At 35.7% G+C, this 19,097-nt stretch overlaps 1 protein-coding gene across 2 annotated transcripts in view; it reads right to left on the reverse strand.

Moving 5' to 3' along the window:
• Window positions 1-342: 342 nt before the first annotated feature.
• Window positions 343-19,097, reverse strand: part of MS3_00000737 (uncharacterized protein) — a 96,124-nt gene continuing 77,369 nt past the window's right edge. Inside the window, exons 1-11 of one of the 2 annotated variants that reach the window (XM_051208390.1) lie at window positions 16,287-16,332; window positions 15,336-15,386; window positions 14,269-14,331; window positions 11,465-11,512; window positions 11,347-11,403; window positions 9,579-9,617; window positions 8,569-8,634; window positions 5,709-5,768; window positions 4,179-4,247; window positions 2,867-2,923; window positions 343-520 (exon numbers count right to left, since the gene is read on the reverse strand). In XM_051208390.1, the coding sequence (XP_051065138.1) occupies window positions 2,877-2,923; window positions 4,179-4,247; window positions 5,709-5,768; window positions 8,569-8,634; window positions 9,579-9,617; window positions 11,347-11,403; window positions 11,465-11,512; window positions 14,269-14,331; window positions 15,336-15,378 (492 nt within the window). In that variant the 5' untranslated portion in view covers window positions 15,379-15,386; window positions 16,287-16,332 and the 3' untranslated portion in view covers window positions 343-520; window positions 2,867-2,876. Of the gene's footprint in view, window positions 521-2,866; window positions 2,924-4,178; window positions 4,248-5,708; window positions 5,769-8,568; window positions 8,635-9,578; window positions 9,618-11,346; window positions 11,404-11,464; window positions 11,513-14,268; window positions 14,332-15,335; window positions 15,387-16,286; window positions 16,333-19,097 lie in introns of those variants that run through there. The other variant, XM_051208391.1, reaches the window with a different exon arrangement.

The following is a 19,097-nucleotide window of genomic DNA, read 5'->3' on the forward strand; positions in this document are numbered from 1 at the left end:
TTATTAGTACTTAGTAACTGAGTGGATAATATGATTGCATCTGAAGCGAATAGTACTGGGTTCGAATCCTAAAGGGAACATTAACTGTGCAATGCAAGTTCATCGATTTGACAAGTCCTAAATAGGATGAAACACTCTTTCTAAATTCCACTACTAGTCATCATCCATCCTTGTTTATAAAGTATCGATGGAAGTCCTAAATTATCTCTATCTAATAATCTCATTTATTCTATTGTAAAATATTGATTTCCCCCGACACACACACACACATACACACTCCTCACTCAACCATCCACCTATTCACTCCCATTGAGATTCCATGGTTTATTAAAATTGAAAAGAAAAAGAACAGAATAATCATTATTGATTGAATTGATTGGTTACATAAGAAACCAGAACAAATTACAATTGGTTATTTGTTAATACATTAGAAATCATTCATTACAAGTTAATCATAATTATATAAACAATACTCGTTCATCATTATCACCATCATCCTCATCATCATCATAACTTCAATCTACAATTGTAATGGGTAAATGTAGGATAATTAACATATATATCATATGAACAACAGTTAAGATCATAAGTCAATTGAAGCTAGACCATCATGGAGAACTTGGAAGAACGGGATGGGCGTTCCTTCCCACTATGGGATTCCTCAGTGGCAGTGCGAACCCCGATCGCGCCCCGCGGACTCGCGCCAGGCGCTTAACCAACTAGACCACTGAGCTGTCCGGCATCCAATGGTGTTAATGTCTAACATCAAGCAACCCACGAAATGGAGCGACACATCCACCATTATCATCAGTGAGTTACTATCTCACAACTGACCCGGTTGAACTCCACTGGTCACTGCTTCTCACTAGAACTACAGGATATATCTCTTGAAGCAAGTCCCACAATAGGACAAAACGGTCATCCAGTACTTCCAGATTTTCCGTGGTTGTCTAGCTTCAATTGTCTCATGATCTCAACTGTCGTAATTACTACAATCTCCACAAAACCCCTTCTGATATATGTGCATATTGAATCATAGAATGATACGATCTTAACTATAAATTAGTCAATAGAAACGTATGAACCGATCGTTGGTCACCGGCTACCATGGGAATGCATCTAATTACGATGCTCCACTGCCTTGTGGATCAGACCTTCAGGTCGAAGGATCCGGGTTTGGCCCTCTGAGAAAAACACTTGCTTCGGTTCGGGCAGCCCGGCAATATCACAGCCCTCTCAGAAATCAAATGAGATTTGTGTGGCGCATATGTATCTCGTGCCTCCTTGTACCAACATCTATGTGTTAAAATAAATAATTGTTTTTTTCAGGGATGTTAATATTGTGATATGTGCTACTTATATCGATATAAGTAGTATAGAACACTAGTTAGGAATAGAATATCTGGCATCAGAAGAAGATCAAGGAGAAAAGAATGGGAACAGGAATCAGTTGGTATGAAAATGGAAGAATAATAGAGTTTGAGACAATTGAGTGTGATTTTGCAAATGAAGTATTCAGTGAATGATTCACAGATTTGACTAACATCTTCTATAATTATTTATGTTCAACTACGTTCGAATAGTCTCCATTTGTGTTCTCATTCATTTCATCATTATTATCATTGTATTACAGTATAGATTTACAAAACTCGATGAGATTATAATTTATAAACGACCTTTGAGTGACGTGAAAGTGACCTTCAGAATGTTCACCTACTGACTAGGGTTACATAAGAGTTTGAAATTCGTATAAAGGATGTGGATTATCGTTTACAATTGAGGATTTGGGGTTGGGACAACATTTTGAATTGTCATCAGAAATTGACATCAGCTAAAATGTCAAGTTTCAACAATTATGGTTTATTATGTATTATGAAGAACATCTTACTCCTAGTGGAGCATAGGTCACTATCCTTTCTAGTTCTATCCAGTTGTTGTTCATTCTTCGCATATGTGTCTCAGCGTCGTGTGTTCTTTGGTCTTCATCTTCTCCTTTGACATGGCGGATTACATGTGTAGCATGTGCGATAGATAGATAGATAGATAGATAGATAGATAGATAGATAGATAGATAGATAGATAGATAGATAGATAGATAGATAGATAGATAGATAGATAGATAGATAGATAGATAGATAGATAGATAGATAGATAGATAGATAGATAGATAGATAGATAGATAGATAGATAGATAGATAGATAGATAGATAGATAGATAGATAGATAGATAGATAGATAGATAGATAGATAGATAGATAGATAGATAGATAGATAGATAGATAGATAGATAGATAGATAGATAGATAGATAGATAGATAGATAGATAGATAGATAGATAGATAGATAGATAGATAGATAGATAGATAGATAGATAGATAGATAGATAGATAGATAGATAGATAGATAGATAGATAGATAGATAGATAGATAGATAGATAGATAGATAGATAGATAGATAGATAGATAGATAGATAGATAGATAGATAGATAGATAGATAGATAGATAGATAGATAGATAGATAGATAGATAGATAGATAGATAGATAGATAGATAGATAGATAGATAGATAGATAGATAGATAGATAGATAGATAGATAGATAGATAGATAGATAGATAGATAGATAGATAGATAGATAGATAGATAGATAGATAGATAGATAGATAGATAGATAGATAGATAGATAGATAGATAGATAGATAGATAGATAGATAGATAGATAGATAGATAGATAGATAGATAGATAGATAGAGTCTGATTATTTCTTCCTCAGCTCAGTCAATCTTTTCTATAAAATTTTATGATATCAAATTAATATAACATGAATTGTTCACATTCAGCCAAATCTATTCAAGCTTCCACTTACATATTTCATTCTAATCGGTTACGACACTAGCAAGTTCTGATCGGAACCGATATATAACTAAAATAACATACAAAATCTGACTATATAAATTGTAATAAAGTTGAATAAATATCAATATCAATGGCTGACGGTTCAATGGTGTACATGTTAAGTGTTCGGACGAAAAGATCGAACTTCTTATGTTCGACTCCTTCTGACGTGATAGTGGATACGATTTCATAAAGCGTCCTATACTGGAATGAAATCGCTATTTGTCACTTTCAGACTTTGAATAAGGGTCTAGGTAATGATCAGTTCGTGACTGACACTATGAAAATACAAACACTAAAGTGAATGTTTTGTTATTTTAAAATATAACATCAAATCAACTGAAAATCTCATGTTTACGTGTTACATGAAGATCTACGATTGCGACGAGACTATAATTTATGGACAACCTTTGAGCAACGTTAAAGTGACTTTCTGAATATCCGCCTACTAACTAGAACTAAATGACGGTTATAAACCAGTGTGGAGATTAACAGCTAACATGGTCTTGCATCAGAGTTTCCAATTGACTACCGCTAACCGTCTCATATATGAATATAGTGAACATGCTATCGAGTCATTAAACTAGTACTCAAATTGTTACTTGTTCGATAGAACTTGACCAAGTTTGAGACGAACTTCATGCAAATAACAATAGTCAATACTCAATGATTAATTACTTGTGGAGTAGAACTGATGGTAAGACTATAATTTATGGACGACCTTTGGGAAACGCTGAAGTGGTCTCAAGAATATCCACCTACTGACCAGAGCTAAATGAGATTGATAAACCTGTATGAGGAAATAGAATTGTAGTTTACAATTGATGCTTAGAGGTTAGGAATTAGATTTAAGGGTTTTTCATCATGAACTGATATTAGTTAAAATGCCAAAACTCTATTTAACCAAATGGATGAGTGAATTTCGCGCCAATATCCAAGACCTTTCATCGTAAATCTGACTGGTTTGCTCATAAATTGTAGTCTTAACAAACTTCAGTCAGTCACCCAACTACAACGTAGGACCAGGCACATATATGCATTGGTCCAAGTTGCCATACCTCATTAACACAACAACTGGGATCACCGGGTAAGTAATAGTGAGGTTAGACTTAGGGTATTGGAGAATCATGGTAAATCAGTTGATGAGGTTGTGAATCTTCATCGACTGAGATGGTTGGGACACGTGTTACGTATGTCTGAACACCGATTACCACAACGTGCAATGATGACCGGTGTTGGAGATGGTTACCAAACTTATTCAATATAAAACTAGATTAACTTACATAAATCAAAATTTAAATAACTGATGTGTAGATTTAGAATAGTCAACCAGCTCAATAGTTCATCAGTATCTGAATAAGTAAACATGTAGTTCATGTTAGAAAATGAGCAAATACCAGTGAAACTCTTTAATCACTCCTACAACATTACATCAAATGATACTAATGAACAGGATGGTTTAGTCGTGGAGCTTTCATCAATCTTCTGAATGCCATCATCAGCACAAACTTCAGATAGAAGTGATATGTTCGGACTTCTTCCCATATGATTCATAGCTTATCCTGTAGACCTCAATGTTGAATAGTTCTTATAGTTCTAAAGAACGATGAAAGCTTCACGACCAAACCATCCATTTCTGTACTGTATTCATGAAAATTAAACATGATTAGTGTCTAGTTATCTTAATTCTGTCATAAAATATGATAACAATTGTTATCATAAAACATTTTCACTAGTAGCCACTATCCATCTTTGTTTATAATGTTTGTGACTTAAGGCAATACAGATGGTGGAGAAGATTTGTATCTCAGGTGGATGATTTTGATGGAGTTTTGTTCTCTGAGCTGGATGGTTTGGTCGTGGAGCTTTCATCTTTCTTCTGAACGACATCATCAGCAGCACAAACTTCAGATAGAAGTGAAGTGTTCGAATTTCTCCATATGTGTTTCACAGCTTTTTGTAGATGAATAAATAAATAAATTGTGCCGACTGCGAAAAACACTACATCGGACAAAGCGGACGCCTACACAGACATCAATTAGCGGTCAAACGCCATGATATTTCACCACTTATATCAATACACGTGGACAACTACGGACACTAATTTCATTGGAAAAATGTGGAAATCTTAAACAAAGGAAACTCCAAAAACATCAGAGAATTTTTAGAAGCCTGGCACTCAGATCAATCAGCAATCAACAAGCATATTGAAATCAATCCAGTTTATCAGCCAATCAGGAAAATCATGCACAAATATAGGAACAAACGTCAAACCAATGGGAGACGCAATCAAAACAAAGAAGTAAACAATGATAAATTTAAGGTCCATAAGAACCAATCAACATCGAGATGCACAGAACAAGCTGTGAAACACATATGGAGAAATTCGAACACTTCACTTCTATTTGAAGTTTGTGCTGCTGATGATGTCGTTCAGAAGAACGATGAAAGCTCCACGACCAAACCATCCAGCTCAGAGAACAAAACTCCATCAAAAACTTAAGGCAATATCGAGCAATCTGAACAGGATGCATGTATGCCAACAAGAAACTGATCAATTACAGTCCCTAACATCAATGGGCAGATGTAAGTAAAAAACACCAAGTGAATTTAAGCTTCAGCCCAATACACAAACAAGTGACTATCAAGACTCAATAGCTAAGTGGATATCGTGATGGTCTTTGCAGCAAATAGTACTATGTTCGAGTCCCGGAATGAAGATCAACATGGGATGCCGTTACATCCGGTTGACGAGTATCAGATGGGATGATGATTTCAAAAAAGTGAACGCAGCTTAGCAGCAAAATATATACCTCGTTGATTGAGTTGTTTAAGTTCACCACATATTTCTTGGTTGTATTCAGTTCTCACATCTGTTTAAATACAAAATTGAATGGTAAGATTTACAAGTTTCTATCTTGAAACCTAACTGTATATTATAATAGAAATAATGACGAAAATGATAGATCAGTGTTGGGCCGTGGAGATGATTAAGATTTTGATTGAGATCATGAACCGATTGATGTTAGACCACTATTGAAAACCTGGTAGCACTGGACGGCCGCTTTGTCATATTGTGAGACTCCAGAATGGACAAGCGGTCTAAAACTCCAGACTCAAGAGTGCTCTGATCCACGACGTGGGTGTGAGTTCGAATCCCAAATCCGACACATACCTTGAAGAGTCCCACAATAGGACAAAACGGCCGACCAGTGCTTCCAGGTTTTCAATGGTGGTCTAACATCAATCGGTTCATGATCTCAATCTACAAAATAATCTATCTCATATCTTTTATTAATTCCCTATGGATCTGGTACATAATTTTAATTGTTAAGAATGAGTTTTCTATTTATTGATATGTTAAGTGTTTCACTGAAGTTATCATCAGTAAACTATGGACCTATTATTTAGGGAAACAATGCATCTGTAAGGCATTGAAGGAACCAATATTCCCTTTGAGATTTGAAATTGTGTTACTCAAACTCACGTGTTGAAATGATACCAGTGAAATATTTAGAGAATGACAACTTCTCATATCATGAAACTAGATGCCATAAATTTGAATCCCTCAAAGAAGTACCAATCGCTGACCATTGTCGACTACAAAAATAAACATCTTACTTTTGTTAATATACACGTAGATGTTTTATGAATAATATTTCTGTTCCAAATACCCTGGTACGGCGGAGGGTTAGGGGTGTCCGCTCTCCCTCTCAAAATGCTCTCACATGGTCACGCGTAAACAGACACTGGCAGGATATTCCTGTTCACTGCCTTCTCGCGGCATTAATGTAGTTTACGAAATTGAGAGAACGAAATGCGAATGTCCGGCGCTTTAACTTGGTTGGTGGATATGGAGGGTCCGTTGTGGAAAATGGAAAACCCTGATTCCAAACCAAGTGTGCAAATGGACTCCAGTATCCTGAGGAAACAGAAAGTGTATGGACCTATGGTTGGTGACCAGGTATTAACCTCTTAAGAAAAGCACCTGCTTCGGTTTGAGAACCCGGGCACTATCACAATCCACACACAAATCAAGTGACTGTGTGACGCATATGTATTCGGTGCCCGCTTTTGTGTCAATATTTATGTATTCAAATAAATAAATAAAATGTCTACATGATGCAAAACAATCATCTTTGATGTAACGGGATGAACAAATCATATATGAAATAAAATGTATCTAATAGTGAACAGAAGAGAAAACGAAGGGAAATCAGTTGGTGGATGTGTCACTGAATTTTCATGGTTTAGATGAAGTTAGACATTCATACTGTTGGATGCTGAACAGCTCAATGGTCTAGAGGTTAAGCATTTGCTCGGAAGACTAATAGATCCTGCGTTAACTTCTCGCGACGAAAGATCGTACATGGGCACTGCTCATAAATCCCACAATATGACGAAATGGACGGCCATCCAATGTTTCTAGGTTTTCCATGATGGTCGAACTTCAACTGAATCACACAGAATAGAATTCACCACTCTACATCAACTTCATTGACTACGAAAATGCATTTGATAGCGTGGACAGAACAACACTATGGAAACTTCTTCGGCACTACGGCGTGACTCAGAAGATAGTCAATATCATTCAGAACCCATATGATGGATTAAACTGCAAAATAATGCATGGAGGACAGTTGACAAACTCGTTCGAGGTAAAGACCGGTGTCAGACAAGGTTGCTCACTCTCACCCTTTCTCTTTCTCCCGGTGATCGGCTGGATCATGGAGTTGTCAACATCTGTGGAGAAGCACGAGATATAGTGGACATCTAGGATGCAGTTGGACGATCTAGACTTCGCAGATGATCTGGCCCTTCTATAGCAAACGCAACAACAAATACAGACGGTTACCTGTGTAGCAGCCACTTCTGTAATATTAGGTATCATCATACACAAAATGAAAAGCAAGATTCTCCGATTCAACGCAACGTGCACCAATAGAATCACACTTGACAGAGAAGCTTTGGAGGATGCAAAAACCTTTAAATATCTGGCCAGCATCATTAATGATTACAGAGGATCTGATGCAAGAGCAGCATATCTACAATTGAAGAACATCTGGAACTCAAAGCAAATGTCTGTCAACCAACACCAAATATAGAACTCTCAATACAAATGTCAAGATAATTCTACTGTATGGGGTGGAAACATGGAGAACTACGAAAGCAATCATTCAGAAGATACAGGTGTTTATTAACAGTTGTCTACACAAAATACTTCAGTTCCGTTGACCAGACACAATTAGCAACAACCTACTGTGGGAGAGAACAAACCAGATTGCAGTGGATGAAGAAATCAGTAAGAAGCGCTGGAAGTGGATAGGTCACACATTGAGAAAAGTACCCAAATGCATCAGAAGCCAAGCCCTCACATGAAATCCTCAAGGCCAAAGGAGAAGAGGAAGACCAAATAACACACGTCGCTAAGACAGATATGCGAAGAATGAACAACAATTGGATTCAGGACAGTGTAGGTTGGAGAATGCTTGTCGGTGGCCTATGCTCGATTGTTCGTAACAGGTGTAAGTAAGTAAGTAAGATTGAAATTATGAATAATATCCACACAACCTCCCTTCTGATATAAATCAGTTCACTTTCATTTCAGCTAACATCAAACCATCATGATAATTGAATATTTCCTATAAAACACAACAGAATGTTTAAACTAACTTTCATAAATTATTCTTTCATTGTTATAACATTCTTTTATTTGAAGGGATTTCGGATGATTTATATCTACATAGTTTATAAATAGAAATAATCAACAACTATTTGAATAAAATTAAAGCATTACATTTACATAATATGAAGATAAGCTTCATTTCATAATGTGTCAATTGAAGTTAGATCGTCATTGAAAACCTGAAAGCATTGGATAGTTGTGTTCATCCTAGACTATGGAATTCCTTAGCAGTCAACATCCATGATCACGAATGTAGAACTGGAACAGAATTAAGGACCTATTGATCATGTACGCGAATACTTAACCTATTGACCATTGAGTTGATATTCAATAGTGTTACTGTTTAACTTCAATCAGTTCATGGAATTGAACCACCGTCCATCATTGCTTACTAATGACTGTCTCCGAGAGCTATTTCATGGAGTTCTAGTGAGAATCAATGACTAGTGGAGTTCAACCGGGTCAGTTGTGAAATAGCGACTCACTGACGACAATGGTGAATGATGGCACAATTTCAAGAATTGGTTGAATTTAGATACAGTTGGATGCCGGCTGAGTATTATTATTATTATTTAGACACATAAACATTGGTACAAGGAGGCACCAAATAGATATGTGCCACACAAATCATTCGATTTGTGTGAGGGCTAGGATACTGCGTGGGTGCTCAAATCGAACAGGTGGTTTTCTCAGGAGCCACACCCGGAGCCTTTGACTTCAGGAAATGTATTCCCATGGTAGCCGGTGACCAACGATTTCACCACATGCCATCTGTTACTTCACGATGCTGGAGATCATGTGCACCATTGGCTTGGAATCAGGGATTCCCAACATTCCTAAGTGAATCCTCCATATCCACCATCCAATGCTTTCAGGTTTTCCATGATGGTCTAGCTTCAATCGACTCATGAATTCAACTAATGAAATTACTAAAAATCTCCACAAACCCCTTCCTTCTCATTCTAATATGAAATATTCATTCATTACAAGCACTCACCATACGTTTTTTCCATAGAAATCATGACATTTACAAAGTCTAAGATATTTACAAATGAAATAGATAACATACATCAATTAAATTAAAGTGTATTGGATTCTGTGATACACTACATCTTAATAAAACAATATGAGGACTTCAATTCATAGAAGCATCATTAGATGGTTTGCTTTCTTGTTTGTCTGCTTGTTTGTTTGTTTCTTCATCCTCTTTTTCCTTTCTTACTGACCAGTATTCTTTGGAGTATAGTTGGAATATGAATAATTCAAATGTCATTTTAAAGATGTATAATTATATGGATATAATATCCACAAAACGCCTTCTGACATGAATCAACATATGCTCACTAGTGACTGTCTCCAAGAGCTATTTCTTAGAGTTCTAATGAGAATCAATGACCAGTGGAGTTCAACTGGGTCCGTTGTGAAATAGTAACTCATTAAAGACAACGATGGATGCATCGCTCAATTTCATGGATTAGTTGATGTTAGACATTCACACGGCTCAGTGGTCTAGTGGTTAAGCGTTCGCGCACGAGAACAATAGATCATGTGTTGAAATCTCAAGAGACAGAATCGTGGATGCGCACTGCCACTGAAGAGTCACACACTAGGACGGAACGGCCGTCCAGTGCTTCCAGGTCTTCCACGGTGGTCTAGCTTCAATCGACTCATGATCTCAACCATTGACTTAGATAGAGTTTTGCTCTCTGAGCTGCAATCAATCCTATGCAAACCGAAAGACGAAACGACAAACGAGGAAAAGCCAAACATCAACAATAAAATAAACTGTGCCGACTGCGATAAACACTACATCGTACAAAGCTGACTCCCCTTCATCATCTTCAGCTTCACGAGCATCAATTAGTGGTCAAATGCCATGAAATGCCCCCACATATATCAATGCACATGGACAACTGCCGACACACATTCGACTGGAAAAATTTGGAGATTTTAGTTGGAGGCGATTCCAAAAACACCAGAGAATTTTCAGAAACTTGGCACTGAAGTCAATCAGCAATCAGCAAGCACATTGAAATCGATTCAATTAATCAACCAATCAAGAAAATTATGGACAATCACAAGATCAAACATCAAACCAATGAGAGATACAACCAAAATAAAGAAGAAAACAATGACAAGTTTGAGATCAACAAGAACCAATCAACATCAAGATCTACAGGACAAGCTGTGTATCACATGTGAAGAAATTCAAACACTTCACTTCTACTTGAAGTTTGTAGTGATGATGTTGTTCAGAAGAACAATGAAAACTCCACAACCAAACCATTCAGCTCAAAGAACAAAACGTCATCAAAATCATCCACTCGAGCTACAAATCTTCTCCATCATAACAAATGATTGAAAATGTGTGTAGTAGATGTAATTGTTAAAACATGAAACCTGAAGAATTATCACAACAGTCATCAAAATAGTATCTACGATGTTACTCAATGTCTGTTGACCGGATAGTATCTGTAATAATTTATTATGGTAGAGAATATCCTGGCTTCTAGCTAAAGAGAAAATTATATAAAAACGCTGGAGGTGGTTAGGACATACATGATGGAAATGATCAAACTGCATTCATTATAAGGTGATTCTAAACTGGGAATCCCAAAAGGAAAAGAGACCAGAGGGATATCAAGGAACACACTGTCGAATATACAATCTAATCAATAATGGGAAAAAACAATCAGATTGGTTATTATATAATGCAATTTTTTGCCAAAAACAAAATGACACTGTTTTTTCTTTGTAGTACAAACCTGGCATAATTTCAACACGATATTTAATCCCTAAACGTTTGCTTATACAGTGTATATCTATAATAAACAATATTATTTGAAGAAAAGCCCATCAATATTTGTGTTTAATTAGACGTACATTGATCCAATGAATGTGGGTTTACACGACTTGATTGGATGTTCTCATCTAAAAAAACATACAAATCATTTGAAATTTAATATGCAATAAAAATAAATTTCAGAAGGGGTTATTTTATAGATATTACAGTTGAGATCAGAAGTCATTTGAAGCTAGATCATCATGGAAAATTTGGAAGCACTGGACAGCAGTTTCATCCTGTTGAGGGACTCCTCAGCAATGCTCATCCATGAATTTTTATATGATCATATTTACTGATTCCAGTTTATCAAGAATTCATTCAGGAAAATCTTTTTATATGTTGATCTATTTGATAAATTAAGTGATCTGATCTGATCTAGTCTGGTCTGGTCTGAACTATTCTCTTGTAAAATTGAGAGACTAATAAAATAAACTTAGGGAACTGTGAATTATTTTACAATTTATCAACATGTTTTCATTATCGGAATGAGCGTGGTGTGTGCTACTTATATTGACATAAGTACTATATAACGCTAGTCAGGAATAGAATATCTGACACCAGATAGTTTCGAAAACCGAGAAGGAAAGAAAGGGAACGGAAAGTAATTGGTATGGAAATGCAAGAACAATGAAACCTTAGACAATTAATGAACATTTTACAAAATGAAGTATTGGAGTATGGTGTTTATATTTAATCAAGTAACTCTGTCATTTTGACATGATGTTAGTCGCGAACAAAAGGTCGGCCAACAGAGAGACAAGATTAGCGAATAGTAAAGAATGGAAACAAGATGCAATTTGTATGAAAATGCAAGAACAATGAAGTCTGAGTCATTTTGAGTCAATCGATGGACATTTTGCAAATTACGTATTTACTATTTAATTGTTAGATTTTATTAACAAGTCCTGTAATTTTGTGTAAAATACATTCCATTGTCCCCACCCGTGTTTTTGTTCACTACACTAGTAGTTAAATTGATGAATTGATTTAAGCTAGACCATCATTGAAAACATGTAAGCACTAGAATGCCGTTTCATCCTAGTTGTGAGATAGTTTCTCACTGAAGACAATCGTGAAATACTGAGGATTGAATAAAGTTACACGTGAACACCGTTGGATGCCAACTGGCTCAATGGTCTGCGCGTAAGACCGATAGGCATTGGGATCCAATCTTATGTTGCGGATCATAGATAGGTCGTGCTGAGGAGTCCTATACTAGAACAAAACGACCATCCAATACTTCCAAATTTTCAATGATAGACACTCCATAAATTGATTCATATTGTTCATAGCAATTTTAAGCACATTACTGATTTTATGAATGATTGAAAAGAGTTTCGATCAGAAATTTGTTATACAATCATCAGGAAATTAAGATTCAGTGTACGCTACATTACTATGTTCATATGATATAACAGATGAGACTATAAATGATGGACGATCTTTGAGCGATAGTAAATGTTAGGTTTGAAGGTAACACGAGTTCACTTGATGTGTGAACGAGAACAAAGACTCAGTAACCAAGGCCATTGGGCCAGCTATTGATGCGTCCTAGCCTCGCTAACCAGAGGAAGAAGCCCAATCTTGAAGTATGAAGTATATTCCGCAAACAGCCAGAAACGAGCAATAACAACAAACACAATTCAAAACGTATACATGCAGTCCGTCCTTGGGAAGAGTTGCCAAATAACATACTAAAAGACGCAACGGACTAATAACACTTAAGATATTTTCCAAGTGTGAAATACGACATGAAGATGACAAGAGCGCTTTTGGTGCGAAAATAAAGAAATTCAAATTTTCTAAATGAAATTACAAAAGTTGGTCTTCTTCCAAGTGGGTTCTGGGGATCTAACATCCCCAACAGTTGAGTGGCCTTGAGAGTGTCCTCCTAATACCCAGGAATAAATTAGGGTTATAAACATGTATGAAGAATTAAAATTATGACTTGTAGTTGATGAATATGATTAAGAATTAAATTTAGAGTTTTCATCACGAACTGACACCAATTATCATACCAAAAACTCCATTTAACCAAATAGATGAATGAATTTCATACAAAAATCTAAGACTTATCATCGTAAATCTGACTAATTCGTTCATAAATTATTAGTGTTGCCATGTCACATAATCCATAAAGATTAATTTTACCAAATATTGATTTCACTGGTTGAAATCGTAAGTCAATTGTAGCTAGATCACCATGGAAAACCTGGATGCACTGGACGACCGTTTCGTCCTAGTATGGGACTACTCAGTGGCAATGCGCATCCACGACCTCACCTTTCGCGGGGTTCGAAATCAAGACCTAACGGTTTCGCACGCGAGCACTTACTCACTAGACCACTGAGCCGGCATCCAAAGGCGTTAATGTCTAACTTCAACCAATCCACCAAGTCGCGCCACCGTACACCTCTGTCTTTAGTGAGTTGATATCTCACAACAGACCTGGTTGAACTCCACGGGTATCGAGTTTTCACTAGAACTCCGGAATATATCTCTCGAATTCAGTCATTAGTGAGCAGATTATTATTACCAGGAGGGGTTTTGTGGAGATTTTAGAAATTTCACTGGTTTAAATTATGAGTCAATTGAAGCTAGACTACCACGGAAAACCTGGAAGCACTGAATGGCTAGGTTCAATTGACTCATGATTTCAACCAAAGAAATTTCTATAATCTCCACAAAACCCCTTCTGGAATCACTTGATGGCTAGGTTCAATTGACTCATGATTTCAACCAAAGAAATTTCTATAATCTCGACAAAACACCTGATAAATACTGATTTACTTTTACGTATGATAAAATGAAAAAACATTTCATGAACTAAACAATAACTTACCAAATATTGATTGGATACGGCGTCTACAATGTCTTAATAATTCTATACGTTGTTGAATAGATTCTGTAAATTAGTTGTTAAGAATATTTATTCAACAGAGAGGGGGTTTTGCAGATATGATAGTAATTTTCAATAGTTGAAATCATGAGTCACTTGAAGTTTGATCAATGTGAAAGACCTGGAAGTACTGGACAGTTGTATTGTCCTACTTAAAGGACTCTTCAACAGTGAGTAAAATTCAATGTTATCAGGTTTTTCATAACGATCTAGCTTCAATTAAGTGATGATCTGAACTATTATTGTTTAGAATAGTTATCAATGTGTTGATATTCGGTTATTTGTCATTCATATCGATATTGATGAATGGTTAGATTATTTTCGTATAAGGATAATTTCTGAATAAAATCATCAATTCAAACTTCATTTCTATCTGGAATTTGTACTGATGAGATCGTTCAGAATAACAATGAAAGAATTAGTTCTCACAACTGATCAAGATATTCTAGTAGTACCTTAATGCAGAATATTAGATTGTCACCATCTGTGCGATCGTTCACTAAAACATTACTACTACTGATGTCATTATAGCTAATATTGCTACTATTACCACTGCTACTACTCCTACTACTACTGATAATAATAGCACAACAACAACTACTACTAATATTACCGATACTACTATCAATACGGCTACTACTACTAACAATACTAATTCTACTACTACTACCACTACCAACACTACTCCTACTACCAATACTATCAACACTACCATTACTACTACCAACAATACTACTACTACACCTACGACTACTGCGGCTTCTACTACAATAATCACTACTACTGCTACAACTACTATTGTTTGTACGATTTCAGTGCACAATATTTCAGAAATGAAAAATTCGAAATTCACTTCATAATCTTATTTGATTTTAAAGTCTAATGTTGAAATATATAATATCCAGTGGATGTTTCTAAAATCAGTTTACAAATATATGTTGATATTACTAATCATATGTAAATCTGTTTAAAAGTTTAATAGTTAAACAACGTCATCAACGAATATTTACCTTTTACATCTTTTATTTCATCGAATATCATATCTCTTTTCATATGTAAGTCTATCAAAAAAGCGAATGACATTGAAATGATTAAAGTTCTTTATGGTAATAAAAATATGTATTTGTCAAAATGCATTAAATCTTATATAATCGAACTTAGTAATATATAAACTACAAAAAATAATAATCAGTTTAAGGGGTTTTTGAGATTGTAAAGTTTTTGATTGAAATCATAAGTCACTTCAAGCTAGAAGTTAGACATTACCACAACTGAATGCCGGCTCAGTGGTCTAGTTGGTTAAGCGACTGGCGTGAAGCCGAAAGGTCCTGGGTTCGAATCTCGCCGGGTGTGGGATCGTGGATGCGCACTGTGAGGAGTCTCACACTAGGACGAAACGGGTGTCCAGTTCTTCCAGATTTTCCATGGTGGTCTAGCTTCAACTGATTCATGATTTTATTCGAAAACGAAGGATAATGTCTTACAGATATTTGTTTTTATAAACAATTGACATTAGTAATCAATCAACATAAATAGATAGTAGATATAAAGATGATTGATAGCTAATAGTGGAATTGGGAATGAGAATTTCGTTCTTTTTGGAATTATCAGCTAGATATACCTATATCCCAGTGTTAATGTTCATTTCAGGGCTTGATACTAAGTGAATAATATGATGACGTGTAAAGCGAATGGTACTAGGTTGAAGTTTCAAAGTGAATATCAACTGTGAGATGTATATATATATATATATATATATATATATATATTTGACAAGTCTCAAATAGAACGAAGCACTCATTCCATATGTCACTGCTAGCTGTCATCCGCCTCTACTTATAATACTTGTGACTGAATGTAATATCAAGGTAATTCGCATAGGATGTACATATATACCAACAAGAGATTGATCAATTGCACGCTTTAACATCAATGAAAAGACTCAAATAAACGATATTTACCATGTCCTGTAGACTCATATAGAAATAATAGAAGTACATTAAGAAGTAGTACAAATGAATGGATCATATTCAATATTGTAGTTTCATTTATTATTCTTCTTCTTCTTTTATATCATTTCAAAATGATGGTTAGTAGAGATAATTACTTACTATCAATATATCCTATTTCTGATTGGAATAAGTTTCATTATACATAAATAATTAGACAAACTAATTAATCGAAATTACGAATATGTTGGTAAGTTTCAAAAGTGACCTCAATAGTACACTACTGTATAGATGGTGCGATTATATGAATCTAGACAATATATTTTTGGATTATTCGGAATGTGTTGAATATCATTTGCAAACTACATAAATCATAAAGAAATTGGATCCATATGAATCTGTTCTATTCTGTACCATATTTATCAAGCGTATCGGTAGTAGTAGTAGTAGCAGTAGCAGTAGTGGTATTAGTAGTAGTAGTTTTAGAGGTCGTAGTCGTAGTAGTAGTAGTTTTTGATGTTTTTGTCGTAGGTGTAGTACTAGTAGTAGTAGTGGTAGTAGTTGTAGTAGTAGTAGTAGTAGTAGTAGTAGTAGTATTAGAATGAGAAGGAGAGGAATATGAATATGAATATTTGTATTTGTGATTTTATTATGGTTATGTGCCCACACCTGTGCAGATCCCTATTCATACTGTAGTGTGTACTACTGATGTCGACAGATTTACGTAGTATATCTCACCAACCGAAAGTGAATTTCTTAGTGGCAGATGTTGAGAAAGTTGAAGAAAAAGAGCGAGAAGAGAGATAAATTGGTATAGAATCGAAGGAACAATCAACTACAAGACGATTGATGGATATTTTGCAAATGAAGTATTCACTATGTGGTTCTCAGATTTTCAAAAGATATAGTGTAATTTTGTATCAAATTGTATTCGGTTGTCCCTCTGTCTTATAATTAGGAGTACTTGAATTCTAGTAGAAACTAAGAATTCTAGAAATAACGCAATCTAACCGGGAAATGTTAGCTGAGCATGTAAGAACGTATTGTATCTGTCATTTCAAATCCAGCGGTCATCAAGTATAAAAGAATCATTAGTTCATACAAACATTACACCGTCACAGGTGTCCTCGTCCGCAATATTACCAAAATTTTGTTCTTCATTAAAGATGAGATTTACAGAAAACATGGAAATGAATTGATCTCCCAGAAATAAATGAAGTTAAAAACACAAATTAGTAAAATGTTAATTTCACTTGGTGTTGTTTGCCTATATCTTCCCATTGTTGGCTAGGACTGCAATTGATCGGCCTCTGATTGACATATGTGCATCATCTGTGGATTGCCTTGATATTGCTTTAAGTCACTAGTTTTGTAAGAAAAGATGGAAAATGATGGCTAGCAGTGGAATAGAAGACGCAAGTATCATCCTTTTGGGACTCGTCAGCTGGTTGTACTTGCATCTCACAGTTGATGTACACTCAGGGACTCGAACCCAGTACCGTTTGCTTCAAACTGCATCGCGTTATTCACTTAGTTATTGAGTCCTGATAGACAAGTCTTTGTGAAATTGGTATTGTGTACTTGAATCTTCCGATTCATGTTTTGGACTGCAGTTGATCGGCCTTTTGTTCACATATCTACACCCTGTATGGACCGAATCACCGTTATATTTCAAATTATATATTGGTTTCGGCCATTTAAAAACGTCAAGTAATTGTCAGCAGTAGTTGTAAAAATGACTGAGGAATCAAACTAATGATTGTTATAGCAAACCAATCAAGAGATGATGTTAGATATCCATGAAGAATGCCTTCGTAAATCATCTATGCCTCATGTAACAAACTGTTATTTGAGAATGAAATATTATTATTATTAAATCACATGAAAATAACATGACGGAATTTGTATGAATTGACAATCTACTAGTGGTTTCATAGAAGACAACTTCCATTATTGACATACTTATAGTTATATAATATACATTGGTTTTCGGGAGAACCGGAAACCATCCAGACTTTCACATGACAACCCGAACAGTATAGCTCAATCCCGTTTAACATTAGAGCCAGACACCGCCCAGACTTAACCCAAGCGGTGCAGGCCAATCCTATTTCGCCGGAGAGCCATACACCACTCACGCTTAAAAATGGTAGCCCAAATAGTACGGTTCAATCCAGTTTCCACGAGAACCAGACACTGTCCAGTCTTAAACTTCATAATCCGAGAAATACAGCTTAATCCCGCTTGACCGGAGAACCAGACACCGTATTGGTTATAACGCTACAATCTGAATAGTACAGCTCAATCCTGTGACGCAACCACACATGTACCAAGAACCCTTGTGGACCATTCGCATTATTCATATACACATTCATATCACATGCATAATTATTCCGGTCAATGATCACGTGAATCAATTATGCACAGCATGAACAACCGGGAGTTGACCTATTCTGCTTACATGACAGTCAAACTCAATAATGTTAGTAATGGCGACATGTCTTACAAAGTCACTTGAGAACACTGAAAAGCAACTACCAGTATGAATGAAATCGGTTAACCAACAAACCAAATTTGAGCAAAGCTTGCCAAATTATTGTCCAACCATCCACAGTGCCAATAGCAAACCTCTAGTCTCATAAAAGAACTTCAACTGAACATAGCTGAACAAAGTCAATGGTAAATTAAGTAAAGCCCTGTGAAACTCATTAATCGTTCATTCAACATTTTCTGAAGCATCAACAACAGATCAAGAGAACACCCAAAAATAACCAAAAATTACTCCAATTTAGGAGTAGTTAAATGAAGGATATCACTGAAATA

This window comes from Schistosoma haematobium, chromosome 5 (assembly GCF_000699445.3).
Source record: "Schistosoma haematobium chromosome 5, whole genome shotgun sequence".
Lineage (NCBI taxonomy): Eukaryota > Metazoa > Platyhelminthes > Trematoda > Strigeidida > Schistosomatidae > Schistosoma > Schistosoma haematobium.